The following is a 26,118-nucleotide window of genomic DNA, read 5'->3' as shown; positions in this document are numbered from 1 at the left end:
AGAGAAAAATTTGGAGGAAGAGAAAGAAGCATAAATCAATGAGGACTCTGAAAATGAAGAAAGTAATGAAATTGAAGAAAATATATTAAGGGGGATTCTGTTGAAAAAGAGAATAAAGGTAGCAATGAAACAAAGAATGAAGAAGATGAAGGAAGTTGATTCTGAAACAAGTCAAGCTGTAATACAGGAAACCAAAGAGGAGGATACTCAGAATAATCAAGATGAAGTAGATGTTACCAAGGCTGTTGCATAGGATACCATATATGAAGATGAGGGAAACAAAGACAAGAATCCTGAGACTGATCTAAAAATTCAAGTTCAGAATAACAGGTGAAGAGCCCGAAAATCCTAAAAAATAATTCTTTCTATCAAATCTAAACGGGTTCATATAAAGAAAGAAATCAATATAAGAATATGCAGTATTCATCAACCTCTTCAGTTCATCCCCCTTTTATTGTAAGAGGAAAGGAAAGAGGAAGGACAAGGGGAAAAGGAAGACAATCTATTGATACAACAGGTTGATATGAAAATAAAAATCTTGATTGGGATAATTAGAATTTGATACAGTGTATAATATTTGTTTGTAATATTTGTTTGTATGTTTGATTGCTACTAATTATTTTCTTTAGGGTCGTTTGATTGTCATCCTCTAATCATAGCAAAGGTTTATCTAGCTTTGATCCTTGATCCTCCCACTTTTAAGATTTTAATGAAATAGTTTTAACCGTTTTCCCCCAAAAAAATATCAAACTACTTCCATGTCTAGGCTCCCAAAAATCGAATTATGGATAACAAATATACTTTTCTTCCATTATTTTTTTTAGTAATTCATGTACATTATTTTTAATATTCATACATCGGTTAGTGGAGAGTCATACAAATATTTATACATTTTATGTCACCACAATGAATTACACTAAGAAATAATTGTGAAGATTAATATTGTACAAACTAATGTCGAGTTATTAAAAAAAGAGGAGTGATAGGAGGAGGGAATTTGAGGGAGGGAATGGGGGAGGGAATAATGTGTCACTACAATACTGGTTGGAAAAATGATAAAAGGTGAAGAGAAAGAGAAGAGAGAGAAATTTTGTTATTTTTTTGCTAATCAAATTGCGGCACATCGTTCCCTCTCTTAATCATTTCTCTTAAAAAAATGCTATATTTTAATATGTTGGGTCAAATTATTTTGACTAAGTGTTGAAATAATTTAACCATTGAGATTTTGATGATGAAATGAATTATGAGTTTTGATGCAGGTGTATTGAATTCATATTTCATAAGACTTGGCTCCAATAAGGGTCATTAGACCGATTTTGGCATTAGATGCATAGAATTAGACATGCAGTCTAACTCAAAGGAGTTAGACGTGCAGTCTAATGAATACATAGAATTAGACGTGCAGTCTAACTCAGCAGAGTTAGACGTGCATTCTAATGAATGCAAAGAATTAGACGTGCAGTCTAACTCAACGGAATTAGATGTGCAGTCTAACTCAACGAAACTAGACGTGCAGTCTAATGAATTCTCGAATTAGACATATGGTCTAATAGATATTCAGAATTAGACGTGCAATTTAACTTAGCGGAGTTAGACGTGCAGTCTAATATAGTTGCAATTAGACGCAAGTCAAATGTATACAGAATTAGATGTACAGTCTAACTCAGTGGAGTTAGACGTGCAGTCTAATATATTTACAATTAGACAGATAGTCTAATATGTGCGGAATTAGGCGTGCAGTCTAACTCAGCGGAGTTAGACGTGCAGTCCTAATAGATTGTGAAAGTTAGACGTGAGTCTAACTCTTTCTGACAAGTCTGAGGTAGAACCGGAATTAGACGTGCAGTCTAACTCAGTAGAGTTAGACTTGCAGTCTAATTAAGTGAAAGTTAGACGTGAGTCTAACTCCTTCAAAAAAGTCTGAGGCAGAACAGGAATTAGACGTGCAGTCTAACTCAGTGGAGTTAGACGTGCAGTCTAATGGTTATCGGATAATTAGACGTGTAGTCTAATTAAGTGAAAGTTAGACGTAAGTCTAACTCCTTCAGACAAGTCTGAGGTAGAACCGGAATTAGACGTGCAGTCTAATGGTTATTGGATAATTAGACGTGTAGTCTAATTAAGTGAAAGTTAGACGTAAGTCTAACTCTTTTAGACAAGTCTGAGGTAGAGCCGGAATTAGACGTGTAGTCTAACTTAGTGGAGTTAGACATGCAGTCTAATGGTTATTGGATAATTAGACGTGTAGTCTAATTAAGTGAAAGTTAGAAGTGATTCTAACTCCTTCAGACAAGTCTGAGGTAGAACCGGAATTAGACGTGCAGTCTAACTCAGTGGAGTTAGACGTGCAGTCTAATGGTTATTGTAATTAGACGTAAGCCTAATTCTATTAGACTAGGCGGTCTAATAGACTCTGTTATTAGAAGGGGATGTTTGATTTTATTAGACTGATTTTCACAATCTGTCTAACTGAAATACGTCTAATGCTCAGCTTAAGTAGTATGCTTGAAGCTAGCACCCGTCTACTCACGTGCTATAACTGTACCCTACTCTTACTCCACTTTCTTGTAAAGATTAGTACAATAACTATATGTAATCATCCAACGAATGCCACGTAAGAGAATTTTTCTCATATTACTTGTTTTGCAGGTGCATCTCTGTTGGAATATTCGGCGCACTACCAGTGGTGTACGGCCACGATCCTTGTGCTCAGAACCTGCTGTGTATAATGGAGGCTTTCCAATGGAAGAGTGCCACGTATCATTCTAAAAGATTGGACTGTTAGCTCCTGCTTAGTATTTAACAAATCTCACGGACAACAGACGAAGCACTTATTCTTTGCAAATCAATTAAAAGTCTCACGAACTGCCAATCTCTCGATCATCTTGCTGAAATTACAAAGAATTCAAGCCTTTGAATATTCATACTATGAAGCTGCTTTCTGATTGTACTGTGTGTGAATCAAGAGAGAGCTAGAATCAAAAACATCTTTAGCTAAGTGATATTCTTCATCTTGTAATTGAACAAAAAGTGTTCTATTCAATAGTGAGCTAAGTGTGTGTAAATTGTATTTGATTCGAATCATATTATAATGAATCTTTCCGGTGGTTGGAAGAAGGGGTGACGTAGGAGAGTTTCTCCGAACATCCATAAACAAACTGCTGTGTTCTTTCATTTCTGTCATCTTTTCATATTTCATCTTGAGCTTCAAACCCAAGTTAACAATTCCGCCTTGAATCTGTTTCAAGTGTTTACAAGTGTTTGCGTAGAATAGAAAGTGAATTAAATCCCTAACATGATTTCTTTCAAACAATTTTTCATAAGCCTTCATCCATAGCCAGACCCTCGTCTCTATCGATTAAGCCGATCTTATCAATTGGTATTAGAGCCTTTTTTCTATTCTCAAGCACCAGGAACCTGAAGCATGTCTATCATCAATGAAATCCCTATTCTAACAATGGACAACTGCGAATATTGGATGATGAGAATGCAAGCTCACTTTGCTGCTCTGGATTGTGATATGTGGAGCGTAATTACTGATGGCCCCATAAAGATTTCGAGGCCAAGAAGTGAGTGGACTTCTGAAAATAAGATGACCAACAACTTGGATAATGTTGCAAGGAATATTCTGTACCAGTCGATCAACATGAACGTGTTCTATGTAATCAAGTCCTGTTCCTCTGCTAAAGAAATATGGGATAAACTTAATCAGATCTACGGTACAAGCACTCAAGCAAAGAAGGACCAGAAAGCGTTCATGTGCAATGAAAACAAATATAGATGGGCTGATAGTGATTCAGAGGAGTCTCCTGCTGAAAAGAGAATGAAGTTGTCACATGTCTAATGGCAGATGACCAATATAAGGTAAATGATATCTCTGCACCAGAATTTACAAATGAGAAGTTAACTAATGCACTCAATGAAATGGCCATTGAGTACAAGAAGTTAACTGACTCTTTTTATGAAATGAAAGTCAAATATGAATCAACTTTTCTTTCCTCCAACAATGAATCTGAATCAAACATTTTTGATGAAAACTTAACAGAGATTTCTTCTGAGAATGAGATGCTCAAGGAATAGATTCAGACTCTCTTATCTGAAAACAAGAGATTAAACTATGTAGTCAATGCGTGGACAAGATCAGGAGATGCTATCAAATATCATATCAGCATGTTGAAACCTGCTGGATATAGATCTGGATTGGGACATGACAACAATGACCCTAATCTGTCCTACAAAAAGTCAAATCCTCCAACTGACAAGTTTAAGTCTATAAACTTTGTCAAAGGGAGTATGACTGACATTGAATCTGATCCTATTCATGAAGAAGTTGCTTTCAAAAAAGAAATAGTTTATTTTCCGCCGACTGTTAGCTAGCTTAAGAATAAGCTAGAAGCATCTAACAAGTCTGGCAATCTAAAACATGACTCTAAGTCAAGGAGTTTTAAAAGAAAGTCTTCCTCAAAAGCTAAAGGATCAGTGGATAGCAGAAAGTCGTGTGCTAAGTCAAAAACATACGCATTAATCACGGCACAAAATGGGAAATCCATCAAAATAACTCAAATATGGATTCCTAAGGGACTGATTGATCGAGGACCCAATTGAAAGTGGGTACCAAAAGATTGTAAATATCTATTTATGTAGGTACAAATAAACGAAGGACTGGAGGAATCTGTATGGTATCTTGATAGCGGATGTTCCAGGCATATGACAAGAAACAGACGGCTTCTCACTGATATATCAGATTGCTCTAGACCTAAGATCACATTTAGTGACAACAAGAAGGGTAAGATTATCCATGGTAATCTAACTATTAATGACGTGCTGCTTGTTGACAATCTATGCTATAATCTAATCAGCATTAGTCAATTATGTGATAATGGTTTGTCAGTAGATTTTCAAACTCAAGCATGTCTAGTTAAAGACCAAGATGGAAACATTTTATTGACTAGAAGTAGAGTAGGAAACTCATATAAAATGAATTGGCAAAAAGAGTCTTCTGATCCTATGTGCATGATTGCCAAAAATGACCAGAAATAGTTATGGCATAAACATTTAAACTTTTTGAATTTTAAAACCATCAATAACATTTGTTCAAACAATTTAGTTATTGGTTTGCCCAAACTTCAGTTTTCAAAGGACAAGATGTGCACTGCTTCCCAGTTAGGCAAACAAGGCAGATCATCGTTCAAAAGTAAAGGGAAATCAAAATCCAGCCGTATCCTAGAACTTTTACATATGGATTTGTTTGGTCCAATTCCTGTAAAGAGTATTGGAGGAATGAGATTCGCCTTAATTGTTATTGATGATTTCTCTGGTTTTACATGGGTTGCATTTTTACCATCAAAAGATAAAACTTCTGTAAAGGACACAACGGTAGACACTGCAAAGAAAGTTGGCACCTTCGTCGAAGAAAAAACGATCGTGGCAGCAGAATACAGCGAGAAGGCGGCGGTTGAGGCTAAGAAAGTCGGCAGTTACGTCGGAGAAAAGGCGGTGGTGGCGAAAGAAGTGGCGGTTGAGGCAGGAATAAACGCGGTTGTGTTCTCGGAGAAGGTGACTGTTGAGGCTAAAGACAGGGCGGTGGTGGCGGGATGGGGCGTGGCGCATTACACGGTTGAGGTGGCTGGGGGTGCGGCGGGGTTTATCGAAGGGAAGGCGGCGGCGGGGAATTGGGGTACGGTTGCGGATTATGTTAAAGAGAAAGCTGCGGCGGCAAAGGATGCGAGTGCTAGTGCGGAGGAGTATACTGCTCGGAAGAAGGCGAGCGCGGAGAGGGGGATGGAAGCTAATAAGGAGAGGTTGAGTAGTTCTGATGAGACGAGTTCGAGCGTTGATCTTGGACGCTAGATTAAGAGGGATATATAATAAAGGGTTTGTGCAAATTGGTTGAAATTTCAAAAGTTATTTTGAAGATATCCGTTTTTTAGTCTTGGTTCGGCGTATATTTTTGTTTGTTTGGTTTTTAAATTTTGTCTTGGACATAAGAAAGAAACAATAATTTGTTACTAGTCATAAGCCTCTCATGATAATTGTATAGATGGTTAATCATATGCTGTAATTTAAGCAAAAGAATGAAAATTATATTGTTACACGCTTGACTATTCTTTATATATATGGAAAGTTCAAAAATCATCCTATAATAATCTAAAAATTGCGATAAAAAAGAAAAAGGGGTTTTGGAATTTCAGGATTTATTCGAAATATTCAATAACTTGATATTGAATAATGAAGTTGATATTTTATTGGTTATTTTGTGTGCTGTTCTATTATTTGCCGGCGCAGCATAATATGAACTCAACAAAAATTTGGCCCGCCTCTTGCTCTAAATGGCTCCAGTTGCTCCTTCGAAGGACATGTGTTCCTGCTTCACTGAGGAACAACGAGAGTTTTGATCTCATAGTTTCAGCAGTTCTTCCGCTTCCGGATAAATTTTTCCGTTTGTGCTTCATAAAATGAAGTAGGAGGTTGATGAATCTTTACTCGAAAAAAAAATAAATAGTTAATATATTAAAGATAATTACGTATTTATAAAACACCGTCTCATCGTATTTGATCAGATTCAGGATGATGTGAATTATTCAATAACTTGATTTTGAATAATGAGGTCTCATATAAAAAGTCTACATAACTTTCAAGGGCTCATTTTATAATTTTTACATGAAATTTATTATTAAGTTAAGTTTATTTTCACTAATAACACTTTTATTTAAAAAAGGTTAGACGTGTTGAGAAAAAAAATAATCTGAACCCTTGATAAAAAAATATAAAGATAAAGTGATAAAAATTAATAAAAAACACAAGATATAACGAGGTTCTGCTAACAATGCCTACAACCTCGGGGAGTCGTCTATTCATTTTCCATGGAATAATAGTTCAAGTAACCCTATATTACAATATCTCTATGTATAGGAGTACATCAAAAGACTAAACTATTATTCGTAAGCCCAATAAAATGTTAAAGCCATCACAATATATAAACTCTAATAAAATATGAACCTAAAACCCAACAATCTCCACCTTGGGCTAATACCGCGCTTATTGAGATTTGATGAATAAATTACAAATTCAACAATCTCCACATTGACGAATTTTACATCCCTTAAGAAATACACGAGCTGTACCCATTAATCTCCACTTTGACAAAAGTCAAGCTATCAAGAAATAAGTGGGTTCAACACTTCAATCTCCACCTTTGCTCGAACCATTCATGATATAACTTTTCGTACATCCACTTCCACTCAAGAGCCCTTAGAAAATAACAATCTCCACCATCACGTATATTGCACCATCAAAAGGTTATGAGCCACACATCAATCTTCATTGCTCGATCCATTCATGAGATAAATCATTATACCTCCGGTTTCGCTTAAAAACCCTTATAAGATAAAATCATAGAGTTTATAACACTACGTAAATTTGTGTAACCACGTTATTTCAACGACGAAAAACATTCAACAACTCTTCCCAATCTTTGTTCATACCCGTTGACACTTGTGACATTTTAAAATGTGTTAAATATGCCAAAAATGTGTTAAACATGCCAAAAATATGAAAAACGTGTTTAACGTGCCAAAAATGCGTTAAACATGTCAAAACTTGTTAAATGTATCAAAAATATGTTAAACATGTTAAAAACGTGTAAAAAATGTGTAAAACGTGCCAAAACTTGTGAAAAACATGTTAAACGTGTTAAACATGTTAAAAACGTATTAAACGTGCCAAAAATGTGATAAACGTGTTAAACTTATCAAAACATGTGAAAAACATGTTAAACGTATTAAAAATGTCAAAAACGTGAAAAGCGTAAAAACGTGTGAAAACGCGTTAAACTGCCAAAATGTAAAAAACGTGTTAAACGTGTCAAAAATGTGTAAAACGTGTGAAAATGTGTTAAACATTCCAAAAAGTGTTTAACGTGCCAAAAATGTGAAAAATATGTTAAACATGTGAAAAACGTGTTAAACTTGTCAAGAGTGTGAAAAACATGTTAAACGTATTAAAAATGTCAAAAACGTGTTAAACATACCAAAAACGTAAAAAACATGTGAAAATGTGTTTTAAGTGTGAAAACGTGTTAAACATGTTAAAAATATGTCAAAAACATGTTAAACGTGTCAAAAACGTGTTAAACATTTCAAAAACGTGTTAAACGTGTCAAAAACATGTTAAACATGTCAAAAACGTATTAAACGTGTCAAAAACGTGAAAACATATTTAAGAAGTTAGCATTTTGAACCGATATTTTATTTTACAAACATAGGAGTTGGAATTAATTATAATTCTATCATTTTTCCAAACATAGGAATTGAAATTGAATTACAATTCTATAATTTTTCCAAACATAGGAATTGAATTTCAATGCCAATTCTCATGGAATTGGAATTGGAATTCCAATGCCAATTCCAATTCAACCTCATCAAACACACCCTTATAGATCTAGAAAATTGATTAAGAAGAGAAGTCACATCAATCATATGACAACCCATGTAGTATTTATGCATGTATGTGTCCTTAGGGGAAATATGCACAATTTCCAACCCGTTTTTATTTAAAATAAAAGTATTTGAATGTGGGGTTAGTAGTAAACAAGATAAATCGGCAAAAGTATTCAACCACCATCCTCTCCTTACAATGTACACGATGTTTCGCAAAGTATAAGAAATATTTTATGTTTAATGGATATAAAAAATTGAGTCTTCTTCGAGCTCCTTCTTTACTCGTCATTTGGTCTTTTGACTTGGCTTGCCTCTTATAGTAACTTAGCTATAAAGGTCAAATATTTTTGTCGAGACCGTCATCGACTTCGTGTCTCTCTACTTGGAAGAGTAAAAATAATATGGCATGTCGTTGATCATGACCTTTATAACTAAGTCATTTCATCAAAGGGAACTTATCTCTTATCTTGAACATCTCGTGGTGAAGCCCACAACACTTGTAATGGGTGGTCTGAATGGTTAACGTCATGACATTGATCATAGACCTACTTGCAAAACAAACACCATAGACAAGAAAACATTGTTTTTTTATTAAATTTAGAATATACTTGTGGGTGTCTATCTCAACTATAATGCATGCACGTATTTTCATAAGTATAGTTAGTAGGCACATAAATGTTTTCGACGTGGCTTGACCGTTTAGGAACGACAAATGACGAATCTTAGGAATCGTAACTGGAATTTTATTTTTATAGAGAATCATAAGAGATAGTCCACTCACTCCAGTCAGAGAGGATAAAAAATTGCCGACAAGAGGAAGCGTCGTATAATTTGGGAATTTATCCTCATCCCCACGATGCGTACCCCTCAAAAGGGACCTCATCGTTGGGGAGAATGACTAATCTCGTGTACCTAGGTTCATCCTTTTGCATCATCGCTCAAATTTGAAATAGATTACCATTCCTCATTAGCTAATATTTTCATATAATACTATAGGTGTACATATGACGTCGCAAAAACACATCGTGTACTACCTTAAATAATAGGGCAATGGGCCCAATATTGAAACCAATGCGTGTAGAAAGTAGAAATGCGAAATCAGGTGTTATACAAGTTTTTGCCTTTATTTATTATTTATGTTTTTTTTTTATTTTCTTACATTTTAGATTATTTGGTTGAAAGTGTAAAACAATATTCTTAAGAATGGTCAAAAGTTTATTTTAAGTTAAGCATCTACTACTCCCCAACAAAGTCACTAGAAATGCTATAACGCCAAAAATCGACCATTCTCAAGAAGAAGTTTTCGTTACTCGATAGCCACACCCCATAACTCAGCATTCTCTTGAGTCTCAAGTGAGCTGATGAACCAAAATAATAGGCTTGACTAGAGTGCATTTAAAACTGTAAATTTAGACTAGTTTTGAATTTTTAGAGTCGCCACCTAATTAGCTACTAAAAATTAGGAAAAAACTATTTTGTGTATTCAAAAACATTTTAGAGTTCTATTCTTGGTTCGGTGCTTGGTTACATATGTGAAAAAGTTTACGCACTATGTCTCATGTGCTTGCCACATTATAGTCTCTATTTTAAATTTTTGGTCATTTAAAATAAATTATTCTACACATTATTTATTTATCCAATCCTAGGGCATGCATTTAAAGGTAATTCAATCTTAAACATGTGTCTAGTTTTGTATCATTCTATTCTTAGGGCACGCGTCTATGTCATGGTCCTAAATCTAAAACGTAAGTCAATAAAATACTAGTAAAATACTAGTATTTGTGAGCGAGAAATGAGGCTCGAAAAATAAATTACCTATAAAATAAGATAAAAAGTTAGTTTAAAAAAAATGAATTCAAACAAATCAGTATTTATGTTTATTATATATATATATATATATATATATTGTTTTTATTAAAATAACAATCGGGTGAAGGTAAAGAACCTTCATTTACCATCGGATTTAGACCAAAAAAATCAATGAAACAAAACGAGATCAGACACTTACAAAAAACCCTTTTGAATGTGTGAGGATTGGAGTCACGCCCATTTGATTCGGTCACCGTATTTTGTTGATTTTCCGAAAGCCATTCAAGGTCTGGAGCTTCCCCAAGCTGAGCTTCTGAAAAATCGATCAGTCCTTAAGCTGAAAATCTCTTCCCCTCTTGTTTTATGTTTCTATCTCGGGCTAAAAAACAGGAGCTCTCCCGTTGAGGTCTCATATTCTCGTGTCTTAGTGGTCATTTGATCTTTTGCTCTAACTGATTTAGTCCAACGGATAAGAGGTTGAAGCTTTCCCATATGAGCTCATGTAGATTGTGAGAGAGGGTGTCTAGGAGAGAGAAAACGGGTTGTTGATGAAGGAGAGATTTGGGTTAAAGATTATAATTATAAAACTTAAAAGTTTATATTTTTTATAATGTGATGATTGATTTAAGATACATTTAATAAGTTTTAAAAGAGTTAATTTAAAATAATTTAGGGTCTACAGATTGTAATTGTTCTTGATTTAAAATAATTTAGGATCTAAGTATAATATCGTTATACATTTGTGATGACTTTTAAAAATATTTGGTTAATAATGATTTAAATCTAATTATCATATTGTTCTGGATTATAATACATTTTACAACTATTTGGTTAAAATTGATTTAATGTCTAAGCATGATATATTATTTATTTAGAATAAATTTTTGATGTTCTTACAGTAAGGAAATTGAGAAATGTCATTGAAGAATTTTTGATTTTTCTAACAATTATATTTATTTTTAATTGTATGGTATTTCTCTTCAGCTAGTTTATAAAGTAACTCGAACTAGAATAAATTATTATTGCACCGCGGGTCTAAAATTAGAAATACAAATATATTGTTTTCCTACCATTTATGGTGTGCAATAAATTGTAATTTGTAAGGGAGTAAGAGATTATCATGATATTTTTCTTCTATAATTTAAGCCTTACGTTTTCAATCTTCGTTAAATACTTTAGTTAGTGAAGAATCATAAAAATATTTACACCTCCTATATTGTTCTAATATTACTCACAGCTCTCATATTTTTTTTTAGGTGTTTTGGTTTTAGAATATCTTTAAAGACTTATTTAAGGAGCTTTGTAAATTTAGCGAGATTAAAAAGCTTAAAGATTTGTAACAATATTGTAGAACACATGATAAAAGTTTTAAGTTAATTATTTTTCTTAATTGTATTTTTTATTTTTGGAGATATCAATCAATAAAAAAAACATCCTAATGCAAGTTCATAATATCTATTCCTAAACAAGAAAGAACATGCAACAAATGTACTAAATAATTTGAATGGATGCTTGATAGTTTTCATTAAATTCATATATATATATATATATATATATATATATATATATATATATATATATATATATATATATATATATTAATTATTAATTTTTATTAATACAATTATAAAAATTTTCTTACGCTTATTTATTAGACCCATAATTTTTAACTTTTTAATAAATAAAAGACTTTTGTAAAAACACATTAGTCAATACACTATTTTTGTCTCTTAGAGAAAATCAAATATATACACTACTACAATCACAAAACTTAACATATTAACTAAGTTCTGGAGATTTTTGGTGGGATTTTTTTGGCAATTTTCCGACGACGAATTCTTAAAATTCTTCTTCAAGAACGTGCACATCATTCTACTCAACAATAATAACAAATTAGAAACTCAATCACATCACCGAAAAAACAAGAAACATCGTTCGTCGATTGAAACACGATCGGCATGATCGACACGGTTGGCACAACACAATCAACGACACGATCAACACGGTTGGCACATCACAATCGACGACACGATCGGTACGAATGACACAATCAACACAATCGACATGAACAACACGATTCGCGAAGTAAGTGCTGATACCCTAAATCTCATAGAATTTTGTTGGTAGCTTTTCTAGATGCTTATTTCATGAATGCGAGCGCCGGTGTGTTCTCTAATCTTTGGTATTCCTGGAAGATTGCCTTTCGAAACGATTTTGTCACTAAATTGTTAGGGTTTCTGAATTTCCCTATTTCTGCATTTACTCTGCTTTATTATTTTGCTCTGCTCTTCAACTATGGAGAAAAAGAAAAGTAATAAAGCAAAGGAAGTCAAAGAGTTTATTTTAGAATGTCTCAAGGAGATTCTGAAGAAGTAATTCAAGAAAAACAAGATAAAAGGAAAGGAAAATCAAATGTTGTGAAAAATTCTGAAGACAATAATACAGGTAAACAGGGGAAGAAGATTTTTGAAGAAAATAATACAGGAAAGAAAGTAAAGAAGGAAGTAGCCTGGAAGGTTGACTACAATGAGAGAGTCAATCTGTTTGGCCTCAAAAACCATATCACCAAGCTTCTGATGCATTCTAAAAAGGAGAAATTGTTCTTAATAAGGAGAAAGTTCAGTATATAACAATTCAACTTAATATTTATTATCTTCGGGACTAGAATTTATTAAAGAAGAAAGAATATGAAGAGATAGTAAACTGGTCAATGGTCTATAATGAGGGAGCTGATGAAAGTCCCTAAATCGAAGACCTATACTATCAGGAGCAACTCTACCTGGAAAGTAAATGAGGTATGAAATAAAAATGCAGGAAAGAAAACTGAAGACCATGCCTACAAAGGGAAAATCTTCTTGGGGGATGTTACAACAAAAGTGGAGGTACATAATTCTCCTTTTGAATTTAAACTTCCTAATGAAGTAGAGGAAAAGTGCATAAAGGAATGGAAAAATGCGGTGGTAGGGAATTATATTGAAAAAAACAGAGTATCATTCCCAATCACTAAAAAAGCTTTAATGAAATAGTGGAAGGAAAATAGGTTGGAGAAGATATCTGTAAATATTCATGATGTCTATTTTCTTCAATTCAAGAATGGATCGAATTTGAATGAAATTCTGGAACATGTGCATACATATATTGGATCCAACTGCACGAAGTTGGAAAAATGGTCTGAAGATTTGAACATATTAATTAAACCTAAGGAGACAACACAAATATGGTTCAAGCTTTAGAATATCCCTACACACATGTACAAAGAAGAAGTCATTAGTTATTTTGCAGGGGTATTGGGAAAACCATTATACATGGACCCAATAACAGAAGAAAGAGAGCATATATCCTTTGCTAGAATTAACATATAAGTGAATCCTCGTAGAACATTATCGAATAATATGACAGTGGCCGACAGGAAAGGAAAATCTAATGTGATGGGAATCACTTATGAGTGGAGACCGAAGAGGTGTGCATTCTGCAATACTTTTAAACATGCTAGTACGAAATGTGCTCAAGCTATGGAAGATGAGCCGAAGATACTGAAAGGCCAAGAATAAAAAAATCAGGAAAAAGAAACAGGGGAGTCTAAAAGCAAAGAGAAAAATTTGGAGGAAGAGAAAGAAGCATAAATCAATGAGGACTCTGAAAATGAAGAAAGTAATGAAATTGAAGAAAATATATTAAGGGGGATTCTGTTGAAAAAGAGAATAAAGGTAGCAATGAAACAAAGAATGAAGAAGATGAAGGAAGTTGATTCTGAAACAAGTCAAGCTGTAATACAGGAAACCAAAGAGGAGGATACTCAGAATAATCAAGATGAAGTAGATGTTACCAAGGCTGTTGCATAGGATACCATATATGAAGATGAGGGAAACAAAGACAAGAATCCTGAGACTGATCTAAAAATTCAAGTTCAGAATAACAGGTGAAGAGCCCGAAAATCCTAAAAAATAATTCTTTCTATCAAATCTAAACGGGTTCATATAAAGAAAGAAATCAATATAAGAATATGCAGTATTCATCAACCTCTTCAGTTCATCCCCCTTTTATTGTAAGAGGAAAGGAAAGAGGAAGGACAAGGGGAAAAGGAAGACAATCTATTGATACAACAGGTTGATATGAAAATAAAAATCTTGATTGGGATAATTAGAATTTGATACAGTGTATAATATTTGTTTGTAATATTTGTTTGTATGTTTGATTGCTACTAATTATTTTCTTTAGGGTCGTTTGATTGTCATCCTCTAATCATAGCAAAGGTTTATCTAGCTTTGATCCTTGATCCTCCCACTTTTAAGATTTTAATGAAATAGTTTTAACCGTTTTCCCCCAAAAAAATATCAAACTACTTCCATGTCTAGGCTCCCAAAAATCGAATTATGGATAACAAATATACTTTTCTTCCATTATTTTTTTTAGTAATTCATGTACATTATTTTTAATATTCATACATCGGTTAGTGGAGAGTCATACAAATATTTATACATTTTATGTCACCACAATGAATTACACTAAGAAATAATTGTGAAGATTAATATTGTACAAACTAATGTCGAGTTATTAAAAAAAGAGGAGTGATAGGAGGAGGGAATTTGAGGGAGGGAATGGGGGAGGGAATAATGTGTCACTACATCACTGGTTGGAAAAATGATAAAAGGTGAAGAGAAAGAGAAGAGAGAGAAATTTTGTTATTTTTTTGCTAATCAAATTGCGGCACATCGTTCCCTCTCTTAATCATTTCTCTTAAAAAAATGCTATATTTTAATATGTTGGGTCAAATTATTTTGACTAAGTGTTGAAATAATTTAACCATTGAGATTTTGATGATGAAATGAATTATGAGTTTTGATGCAGGTGTATTGAATTCATATTTCATAAGACTTGGCTCCAATAAGGGTCATTAGACCGATTTTGGCATTAGATGCATAGAATTAGACATGCAGTCTAACTCAAAGGAGTTAGACGTGCAGTCTAATGAATACATAGAATTAGACGTGCAGTCTAACTCAGCAGAGTTAGACGTGCATTCTAATGAATGCAAAGAATTAGACGTGCAGTCTAACTCAACGGAATTAGATGTGCAGTCTAACTCAACGAAACTAGACGTGCAGTCTAATGAATTCTCGAATTAGACATATGGTCTAATAGATATTCAGAATTAGACGTGCAATTTAACTTAGCGGAGTTAGACGTGCAGTCTAATATAGTTGCAATTAGACGCAAGTCAAATGTATACAGAATTAGATGTACAGTCTAACTCAGTGGAGTTAGACGTGCAGTCTAATATATTTACAATTAGACAGATAGTCTAATATGTGCGGAATTAGGCGTGCAGTCTAACTCAGCGGAGTTAGACGTGCAGTCCTAATAGATTGTGAAAGTTAGACGTGAGTCTAACTCTTTCTGACAAGTCTGAGGTAGAACCGGAATTAGACGTGCAGTCTAACTCAGTAGAGTTAGACTTGCAGTCTAATTAAGTGAAAGTTAGACGTGAGTCTAACTCCTTCAAAAAGTCTGAGGCAGAACAGGAATTAGACGTGCAGTCTAACTCAGTGGAGTTAGACGTGCAGTCTAATGGTTATCGGATAATTAGACGTGTAGTCTAATTAAGTGAAAGTTAGACGTAAGTCTAACTCCTTCAGACAAGTCTGAGGTAGAACCGGAATTAGACGTGCAGTCTAATGGTTATTGGATAATTAGACGTGTAGTCTAATTAAGTGAAAGTTAGACGTAAGTCTAACTCTTTTAGACAAGTCTGAGGTAGAGCCGGAATTAGACGTGTAGTCTAACTTAGTGGAGTTAGACATGCAGTCTAATGGTTATTGGATAATTAGACGTGTAGTCTAATTAAGTGAAAGTTAGAAGTGATTCTAACTCCTTCAGACAAGTCTGAGGTAGAACCGGAATTAGACGTGCAGTCTAACTCAGTGGAGTTAGACGTGCAGTCTAATGGTTATTGTAATTAGACGTAAGCCTAATTCTATTAGACTAGGCGGTCTAATAGACTCTGTTATTAGAAGGGGATGTTTGATTTTATTAGACTGATTTTCACAATCTGTCTAACTGAAATACGTCTAATGCTCAGCTTAAGTAGTATGCTTGAAGCTAGCACCCGTCTACTCACGTGCTATAACTGTACCCTACTCTTACTCCACTTTCTTGTAAAGATTAGTACAATAACTATATGTAATCATCCAACGAATGCCACGTAAGAGAATTTTTCTCATATTACTTGTTTTGCAGGTGCATCTCTGTTGGAATATTCGGCGCACTACCAGTGGTGTACGGCCACGATCCTTGTGCTCAGAACCTGCTGTGTATAATGGAGGCTTTCCAATGGAAGAGTGCCACGTATCATTCTAAAAGATTGGACTGTTAGCTCCTGCTTAGTATTTAACAAATCTCACGGACAACAGACGAAGCACTTATTCTTTGCAAATCAATTAAAAGTCTCACGAACTGCCAATCTCTCGATCATCTTGCTGAAATTACAAAGAATTCAAGCCTTTGAATATTCATACTATGAAGCTGCTTTCTGATTGTACTGTGTGTGAATCAAGAGAGAGCTAGAATCAAAAACATCTTTAGCTAAGTGATATTCTTCATCTTGTAATTGAACAAAAAGTGTTCTATTCAATAGTGAGCTAAGTGTGTGTAAATTGTATTTGATTCGAATCATATTATAATGAATCTTTCCGGTGGTTGGAAGAAGGGGTGACGTAGGAGAGTTTCTCCGAACATCCATAAACAAACTGCTGTGTTCTTTCATTTCTGTCATCTTTTCATATTTCATCTTGAGCTTCAAACCCAAGTTAACAATTCCGCCTTGAATCTGTTTCAAGTGTTTACAAGTGTTTGCGTAGAATAGAAAGTGAATTAAATCCCTAACATGATTTCTTTCAAACAATTTTTCATAAGCCTTCATCCATAGCCAGACCCTCGTCTCTATCGATTAAGCCGATCTTATCAATTGGTATTAGAGCCTTTTTTCTATTCTCAAGCACCAGGAACCTGAAGCATGTCTATCATCAATGAAATCCCTATTCTAACAATGGACAACTGCGAATATTGGATGATGAGAATGCAAGCTCACTTTGCTGCTCTGGATTGTGATATGTGGAGCGTAATTACTGATGGCCCCATAAAGATTTCGAGGCCAAGAAGTGAGTGGACTACTGAAAATAAGATGACCAACAACTTGGATAATGTTGCAAGGAATATTCTGTACCAGTCGATCAACATGAACGTGTTCTATGTAATCAAGTCCTGTTCCTCTGCTAAAGAAATATGGGATAAACTTAATCAGATCTACGGTACAAGCACTCAAGCAAAGAAGGACCAGAAAGCGTTCATGTGCAATGAAAACAAATATAGATGGGCTGATAGTGATTCAGAGGAGTCTCCTGCTGAAAAGAGAATGAAGTTGTCACATGTCTAATGGCAGATGACCAATATAAGGTAAATGATATCTCTGCACCAGAATTTACAAATGAGAAGTTAACTAATGCACTCAATGAAATGGCCATTGAGTACAAGAAGTTAACTGACTCTTTTTATGAAATGAAAGTCAAATATGAATCAACTTTTCTTTCCTCCAACAATGAATCTGAATCAAACATTTTTGATGAAAACTTAACAGAGATTTCTTCTGAGAATGAGATGCTCAAGGAATAGATTCAGACTCTCTTATCTGAAAACAAGAGATTAAACTATGTAGTCAATGCGTGGACAAGATCAGGAGATGCTATCAAATATCATATCAGCATGTTGAAACCTGCTGGATATAGATCTGGATTGGGACATGACAACAATGACCCTAATCTGTCCTACAAAAAGTCAAATCCTCCAACTGACAAGTTTAAGTCTATAAACTTTGTCAAAGGGAGTATGACTGACATTGAATCTGATCCTATTCATGAAGAAGTTGCTTTCAAAAAAGAAATAGTTTATTTTCCGCCGACTGTTAGCTAGCTTAAGAATAAGCTAGAAGCATCTAACAAGTCTGGCAATCTAAAACATGACTCTAAGTCAAGGAGTTTTAAAAGAAAGTCTTCCTCAAAAGCTAAAGGATCAGTGGATAGCAGAAAGTCGTGTGCTAAGTCAAAAACATACGCATTAATCACGGCACAAAATGGGAAATCCATCAAAATAACTCAAATATGGATTCCTAAGGGACTGATTGATCGAGGACCCAATTGAAAGTGGGTACCAAAAGATTGTAAATATCTATTTATGTAGGTACAAATAAACGAAGGACTGGAGGAATCTGTATGGTATCTTGATAGCGGATGTTCCAGGCATATGACAAGAAACAGACGGCTTCTCACTGATATATCAGATTGCTCTAGACCTAAGATCACATTTAGTGACAACAAGAAGGGTAAGATTATCCATGGTAATCTAACTATTAATGACGTGCTGCTTGTTGACAATCTATGCTATAATCTAATCAACATTAGTCAATTATGTGATAATGGTTTGTCAGTAGATTTTCAAACTCAAGCATGTCTAGTTAAAGACCAAGATGGAAACATTTTATTGACTAGAAATAGAGTAGGAAACTCATATAAAATGAATTGGCAAAAAGAGTCTTCTGATCCTATGTGCATGATTGCCAAAAATGACCAGAAATAGTTATGGCATAAACATTTAAACTTTTTGAATTTTAAAACCATCAATAACATTTGTTCAAACAATTTAGTTATTGGTTTGCCCAAACTTCAGTTTTCAAAGGACAAGATGTGCACTGCTTCCCAGTTAGGCAAACAAGGCAGATCATCGTTCAAAAGTAAAGGGAAATCAAAATCCAGCCGTATCCTAGAACTTTTACATATGGATTTGTTTGGTCCAATTCCTGTAAAGAGTATTGGAGGAATGAGATTCGCCTTAATTGTTATTGATGATTTCTCTGGTTTTACATGGGTTGCATTTTTACCATCAAAAGATAAAACTTCTGAAAATTTGATTAGAATATTTAAAGGAATTCAGAATCAGAAATCTTTAAATATCACGTGCATTAGAAGTGATTAGGGAACTAAGTTCACTAACAGATACCTATCATCTTATCTCGAGGAAACTGAAATTAGGCACGAGTTATCTAGTGCCAGAACTCCACAGCAAAACGGCATTGCTGAGAGAAGAGTGAGAACTCTGAAGGTAGCAGCGAGATCTATGCTTGCTGAATCAGATGTACCTCAGAGGTTCTGGGCGGAAGCCATTAGTACTGCCTGCTATACACAAAACCGGTCAATAATTAACAAATGTTTTGATAAAACTCCCTATGAACTGTACTATGGGAGAATTCCCACAGTTTCTTATTTTAAGATATTTGGGTGTAAATGTTTTATCCACAACAATGGAAAGGTTTATTTGACCGCTTTTGATGCTAAAGCAGATGAAGGATTCATGTTGGGATACTCATCAGTAAGCAAGGCTTACAAAGTTTACAACAAAAGAAAACAGACTGTTGAAGAATCCCTCTATGTAATTTTTGATAAGCCTGTTGAGAGAAAATCTAATGAACCCATTGATCTTGCTGACAGACTAAAAGCGACTAGTCTTGAGTCTTTAAGTGAAGAAGAAGAAACTTTGGATAAGCGGATGACTCTGTCTGATCTAGTGGCTGATCCGGTTGAAGTTCAACCAGACGTACAGACTCCTGTTCAACAAGAAGTTGAAAGTTTGGACGTCGCGGTGTCACCAGTTCAGATGACCAATCCCCTTGGATCCAACTTTAGATGGAACAGAAATCATCCACCAGAACTGATAATCGGAAATCCTTTCTCTCCTCGAAGGACAAGACGTCAACTGATGGATGAAATGGCCAACTCTACATTTATTTCTCAAATTAAACCCAAGAAAATTGGTGAAGTTATAGTTGATCCAGATTGGATCAATGCTATGCAGGAGGAGTTAAACCAATTCGTAAGAAATAAAGTGTGGTATCTTACTCCTAGACCAACTGACAAGTCAGTCATAGGAATAAGATGGGTCTTTAGAAACAAGCTTAGTGAAGATGGTTTAGTCATTAGAAACAAAGCTCGTTTAGTTGCTCAAGGATACAGACAAGAGGAAGATATTGATTTTGATGAGTCTATTGCACTAGTTGCAAGACTAGAGGTAATCAGAATCTTCCTAGAATATGCATCATTTAAGAATTTTAAAGTCTTTCAAATGGATGTGAAAAGTGCATTTTTAAATGGGAAATTAAGTGAAGAAGTATATGTTGAGCAACCCCCTGGTTTGTAGATCATGTTTTGCCAAATCATGTTTCTAGGCTTGACAAAGCATTGTATGGTCTGAAACAAGCTCCTAGAGTTTGGTACGACACATTAACCAAATTCGTGTTTGATCATGACTTTGTTGTTGGAACTGTGGATAAAAACCTGTTTAGATTTATTAAAGATTCTCATATTCTACTTGTTCAAATATATGTTGATGACATTATTTTTGGCTCAATTAACCCCAAATTATGTGAGAAATTTGCTAAGCTGATGATGCATGACAGGTTTGAAATGAGCATGATGGGAGAATTGACATTCTTCCTTGGGCTTCAAGTCCGTCAGCTAGAAAACGGAACTTTTATCAACCAGGCCAAATACACCAAAGAATTGCTAAAGAAGTTTGGCTTGGAGAACTGTTCTACAACAACAACTCCAATGAGCTCTTCAAGTAAATTGGATAAAGATGAAGGTGGACAAAGTGTCGATGTAACAACATATAGAGGACTCATCGGATCCTTGCTGTATGTAACTGCTAGCAGACTAGACATTCAATTTGTTCTTGGTGTTTGTGGCAGATTTCAGGCTGATCCTAAACTCTATCATTTTACTGCTGCTAAACATATTCTTAAATACTTAAAGGGAACTCAAAATGTGGGACTGTGGTATCCGAAGGATTCCAGTTTCAATTTAACCAGTTTCTCAGATACAGATTATATAGGGTGAAAAATCGATAGAAAAAGCACAAGTGGAACTTGCCAGTTCCTTGGAGATCGTCTAATCACATGGTTCAGCAAGAAGCAGACATCGATCGCCATGTCTACAGCTGAAGTAGAGTATCTTGCAGCTTGAAGTTGTTGCTCTCAAGTTCTGTGGATTCAACAACAGCTCAGAGACTATGGGATCAGTTTCTCAGAAGACTAATGAATCTCCAATTTTCTACGACAACACAAGTGCTATCGCAATCACCTACAATCCAGTTTTGCATTCTCGGACAAAGCACATTGAAATTAGGCATCACTTCATCCAAGAACACGTCAATCAGAAGCAGATTCGTCTTGAACATGTTCCTACAGATCAACACACTGCAGACATCTTCACGAAACCCTACCGGAAGCTAAGTTTTCTCACTTTAGAAACATGTTAGGTCTTGTTGATTTTGATTGATGTGATTACGTGCATAAATTAAGGGGGAACGTATTGTTCAAAACACAATTGAACAGACATGAAAGACAGAGGTCTTAATTTGTCCTAAGGATTCAGAGTTTGAGAAACACAACTACTTAGACGCACGTCTACCTTAACAGTTTCATCTTCATCTGGAATCATTGTCTTGGTTATTCTAACTTGCATGGTTAGACATATACGTCTAATAGACGGATACGTTTAATAGACGTTAGACGTTTTTACATTACGAGCAAGAGGATGCTCACGTCTAACCAGACACGCGTGTCTCACATGATGTTTTTGCATAATTAGACGTATACGTCTAATAGACTGATTTTCAAAAGGAAGTTGAAAAAGTGAAAAGGAAAATAAACGTCTAATTACTGGTGTAATTAGACTCTTCATCTTTTGGCTAGTTGGACAACTGTCCTTTGCTTGTTTCTGTTCAAGTTCATTTTCCCGCCGAAAATTAAATTAGTCATTCCTCAAAAGAATTGAAGACACGTGTCTCTCAATATACAAAGAATGACTAATATTTCTGACAACTTTTTCTTGTACACTTAGTATTAAATGTTCAGTTTCATGCTAACATTAAATGATACGTTTATTGGGAACAGACTCTTGGGTTCTTAATGGTAGGAGTAATCATTAGAAAATTCCTACACATTAGACATTGATATTTATGGGGTTATTCATTCTAAGATTAGAGTTCTTCGAAATTTCTCTCACTCTCTTGAATTCGAATCGTCTAAACCCTTGTTCTGCAAATCGAAATGTCGTCTTTCCGCCCAAAATCGATTCAGGTGGATTTTAGATCCGTATCCACTCTGAAATTTCCAGGCATGATCAAAATATTTGAATCCCTGAAAGCATCCGGGCTGAGAAAGTTCCTCAGCCCTCATGAACTCTATCATGAACAGTTGGTTCATGAATTTTTTGAAACTGCTGGCTTTTATCAGGATAAAGTGGTTGCTGGGGTCGTGATGGGCCAGATGATCTACATCACTGAAGAGACTTTCGGTACATTTTTACAGCTTCTAAATGTAGGTATTGATGAGTTTTCATCCACTCCAGATGAACTAATGATCACAATGATGAAAGTCTTTTCTGATTCTCCTCAAGTGGACTTTCATGGAAAGAAAAATCTCCTGAAGGATGAGTTTGCTCTTCTAAGCGACATCATCTCGAAATCTCTTCTATCCAAAGAATCATCTTACAAGTATTGTACGAAGGTCTTTCAGATAATGGTGGCTATCACCAGGGGTGTTCCTGTCAACTAGACAAGCTTCCTCTTCGGAAATCTTGTCAGAATGGTTGTTGCTCGGAAGACTATCTTTGGTTTTGATGTTCCTCTTAGATCTCTTCTTTGTTTCCTTCTGAATGAACCCGGTAAGAGTTTTCACCTTCCTTCTAAAATCCTGAACAACCAGAAGGTTGTCGATTATGTTCAAAGGGTGAAAACGCTCAAATCCAAGAAAAGGAAAAGAGATATCTTCAACCCTCCTCTAACCGCAGTCTTAGGGACTTCCTAGGTTGAAGAATCATCCTTTCTAATGAAGTGATAGGAAGAAGAAGAATATAATATAAATTTCTTTATGAAATTTTTGTTTGAATATTTTGATGATGTTTCTGATGTAAACTCATTTTGGTTATCTTGAACAATGTTTTGTTTGTTTCTTCTGAAAACACACATTTGTGATTGATTTTGATATTTGAATGTTTTAGTTGCATACAAACAGGGTTTGTTTTATTTATATGATGAATGCATATTGTGGTATATGTATGTAGGTTTCCAATTTCTTCATCAAAAAGGGGGAAATTGTTGGGTCAAATTATTTTGACTAAGAGTTGAAATAATTTAACCATTGAGATTTTGATGATGAAATGAATTATGAGTTTTGATGTAGGTGTATTAAATTCATATTTCATAAGACTTGGCTCCAATAAGGGTCATTAGACTGATTTTGGCATTAGATGCATAGAATTAGACGTGTAGTCTAACTCAACGGAGTTAGACGTGCAGTCTAATGAATGCATAGAATTAGACGTGTAGTCTAACTCAACGGAGTTAGACGTGCAGTCTAATGAATGCATAGAATTAGACGTGTAGTCTAATAGATATTCGGAATTAGACGTGCGGTCTAATGAATTCTCTAATTAGACGTATGGTCTAATAGATATTCGGAATTAGACGTGCAATCTAACTAAGCGGAGTTAGACGTGCAGTCTAATATAGTTGCAATTAGACGCAAGTCTAATGTATACGGAATTAGACGTGCAGTCTAACTGAGTGGAGTTAGACATGTAGTCTAATATATTTGCAATTAGACGGATAGTCTAATATGTGCGGAATTAGATGTGCAGTCTAACTCAACGGAGTTAGACGTGCAGTCTAATAGATTGTGAAAGTTAGACGTGAGTCTAACTCCTTCAGACAAGTCTGAGGTAGAACCGGAATTAGACGTGCAGTCTAACTCAGTGGAGTTAGATGTGTAGTCTAACTCAGTGGAGTTAGACGTACAGTCTAATGGTTATTGGATAATTAGACGTGAAGTCTAATTAAGTGAAAGTTAAACGTGAGTCTAACTCCTTCAGACAAATCTGAGGTAGAACCGGAATTAGACGTGTAGTCTAACTTAGTGGAGTTAGACGTGCAGTCTAATAGTTATCAGATAATTAGACGTGTAGTCTAATTAAGTGAAAGTTAGACGTAAGTCTAACTGCTCCAGACAAGTCTGAGGTAGAACCAGAATTAGACGTGCAGTTTAACTCAGTGGAGTTAGACGTGCAGTCTAATGGTTATTGGATAATTAGACGTGTAGTCTAATTAAGTGAAAGTTAGACGTAAGTCTAACTCCTTTAGACAAGTCTGAGGTAGAACCGGAATTAGACGTGCAGTCTAACTCAGTGGAGTTAGACGTGCAGTCTAATGGTTATTGGATAATTAGACGTGTAGTCTAATTAAGTGAAAGTTAGACGTGAGTCTAACTCCTTCAGACAAGTCTAAGGTAGAACCGGAATTAGACGTGCAGTCTAACTCAAACGGAGTTTGACGTGCAGTCTAACTCAAACGGAGTTAGACGTGCAGTCTAATGAATGCATAAAATTAAACATGCAGTCTAACTCAGCGGAGTTAGACGTGCATTCTATTGAATACATAGAATTAGATGTACAGTCTAACTCAACGGAATTAGACGTGCACTCTAATGAATTCTCGAATTAGACGTATGTTCTAATAGATATTCGGAATTAGACGTGTAGTCTAACTCAGCGGAGTTAGACGTGCAGTCTAATACAGTTGCAATTAGATGCATGTCTAATGTATACGGATATAGACGTGTAGTCTAACTCAGTGGAGTTAGACGTGCAGTCTAATATATTTGCAATTAGACGGAAAGTCTAATATGTGCGAAATTAGACGTGCAGTCTAACTTAGCAGAGTTAGACGTGCAATCTAATAGATTGTAAAAGTTAGACGTGAGTCTAATTCCTTCAGACAAGTCTGAGGTAGAACCGGAATTAGACGTGCAGTCTAACTCAATGGAGTTAGACATGTAGTCTAACTCAGTGGAGTTAGACGTGCAGTCTAATGGTTATTGGATAATTAGACGTGAAGTCTAATTAAGTGAAAGTTAAACGTGAGTCTAACTCCTTCAGACAAGTCTGAGGTAGAACCGGAATTAGACGTGCAGTCTAACTCAGTGGAGTTAGACGTGCAGTCTAATAGTTATCAGATAATTAGACGTGTAGTCTTATTAAGTGAAAGTTAGACGTAAGTCTAACTCCTTTAGACAAGTCTGAGGTAGAACAAGAATTAGACGTGCAGTTTAACTCAGTGGAGTTAGACGTGCGTGCAGTCTAATGGTTATTGGATAATTAGACGTGTAGTCTAATTAAGTGAAAGTTAGACGTAAGTCTAACTCTTTTAGACAAGTCTGAGGTAGAACCGGAATTAGACGTGCAGTCTAACTTAGTGGAGTTGAACGTGCAGTCTAATGGTTATTGGATAATTAGACGTGTAGTCTAATTAAGTGAAAGTTAGACGTGAGTTTAACTCCTTCAGACAAGTCTAAGGTAGAACCGGAATTAGACGTGCAGTCTAACTCAAACGGAGTTACACGTGCAGTCTAATGAATGCATAAAATTAAACGTGCAGTCTAACTCAGCGGAGTTAGACGTGCATTCTATTGAATACATAGAATTAGACGTACAGTCTAACTCAACGGAATTATACGTGCACTCTAATGAATTCTCGAATTAGACGTATGTTCTAATAGATATTCGGAATTAGACGTGCAGTCTAACTCAGCGGAGTTAGACGTGCAGTCTAATACAGTTGCAATTAGATGCAAGTCTAATGTATACGGATATAAACGTGCAGTCTAACTTAGTGGAGTTAGACGTGCAGTCTAATATATTTGCAATTAGACGGATAGTCTAATATGTGCGAAATTAGACGTTCAGTCTAACTTAGCAGAGTTAGACGTGCA

At 35.1% G+C, this 26,118-nt stretch overlaps 1 protein-coding gene across 1 annotated transcript; it reads left to right on the top strand.

Moving 5' to 3' along the window:
• Positions 1 to 3,592: 3,592 nt before the first annotated feature.
• Positions 3,593 to 5,850, top strand: LOC124917209 (seed biotin-containing protein SBP65-like). Its single transcript, XM_047457682.1, has 3 exons — positions 3,593 to 3,838; positions 5,131 to 5,194; positions 5,351 to 5,850. Exons 1-3 carry the CDS (start codon positions 3,593 to 3,595, stop codon positions 5,848 to 5,850), a joined length of 810 nt encoding a protein of 269 aa, XP_047313638.1.
• The last annotated feature ends 20,268 nt before the right edge of the window (positions 5,851 to 26,118 follow it).

Source organism: Impatiens glandulifera, unplaced genomic scaffold (genome assembly GCF_907164915.1).
Source record: "Impatiens glandulifera unplaced genomic scaffold, dImpGla2.1, whole genome shotgun sequence".
Lineage (NCBI taxonomy): Eukaryota > Viridiplantae > Streptophyta > Magnoliopsida > Ericales > Balsaminaceae > Impatiens > Impatiens glandulifera.
This window is presented reverse-complemented; position numbering and strand designations above follow the sequence as displayed.

What these genes read in the sequence shown, in the direction of transcription:
- LOC124917209 (XM_047457682.1), top strand. Translation starts at nt 3,593, where the DNA reads ATGACCAACAACTTGGATAATGTTGCAAGGAATATTCTGTACCAGTCG. An exon ending in AGAGAATGAAGTTGTCACAT is followed by an intron (nt 3,839 to 5,130) that starts GTCTAATGGCAG and finishes CCCAAACTTCAG; the next exon opens with TTTTCAAAGGACAAGATGTG. An exon ending in AGGCAGATCATCGTTCAAAA is followed by an intron (nt 5,195 to 5,350) that starts GTAAAGGGAAAT and finishes TACCATCAAAAG; the next exon opens with ATAAAACTTCTGTAAAGGAC.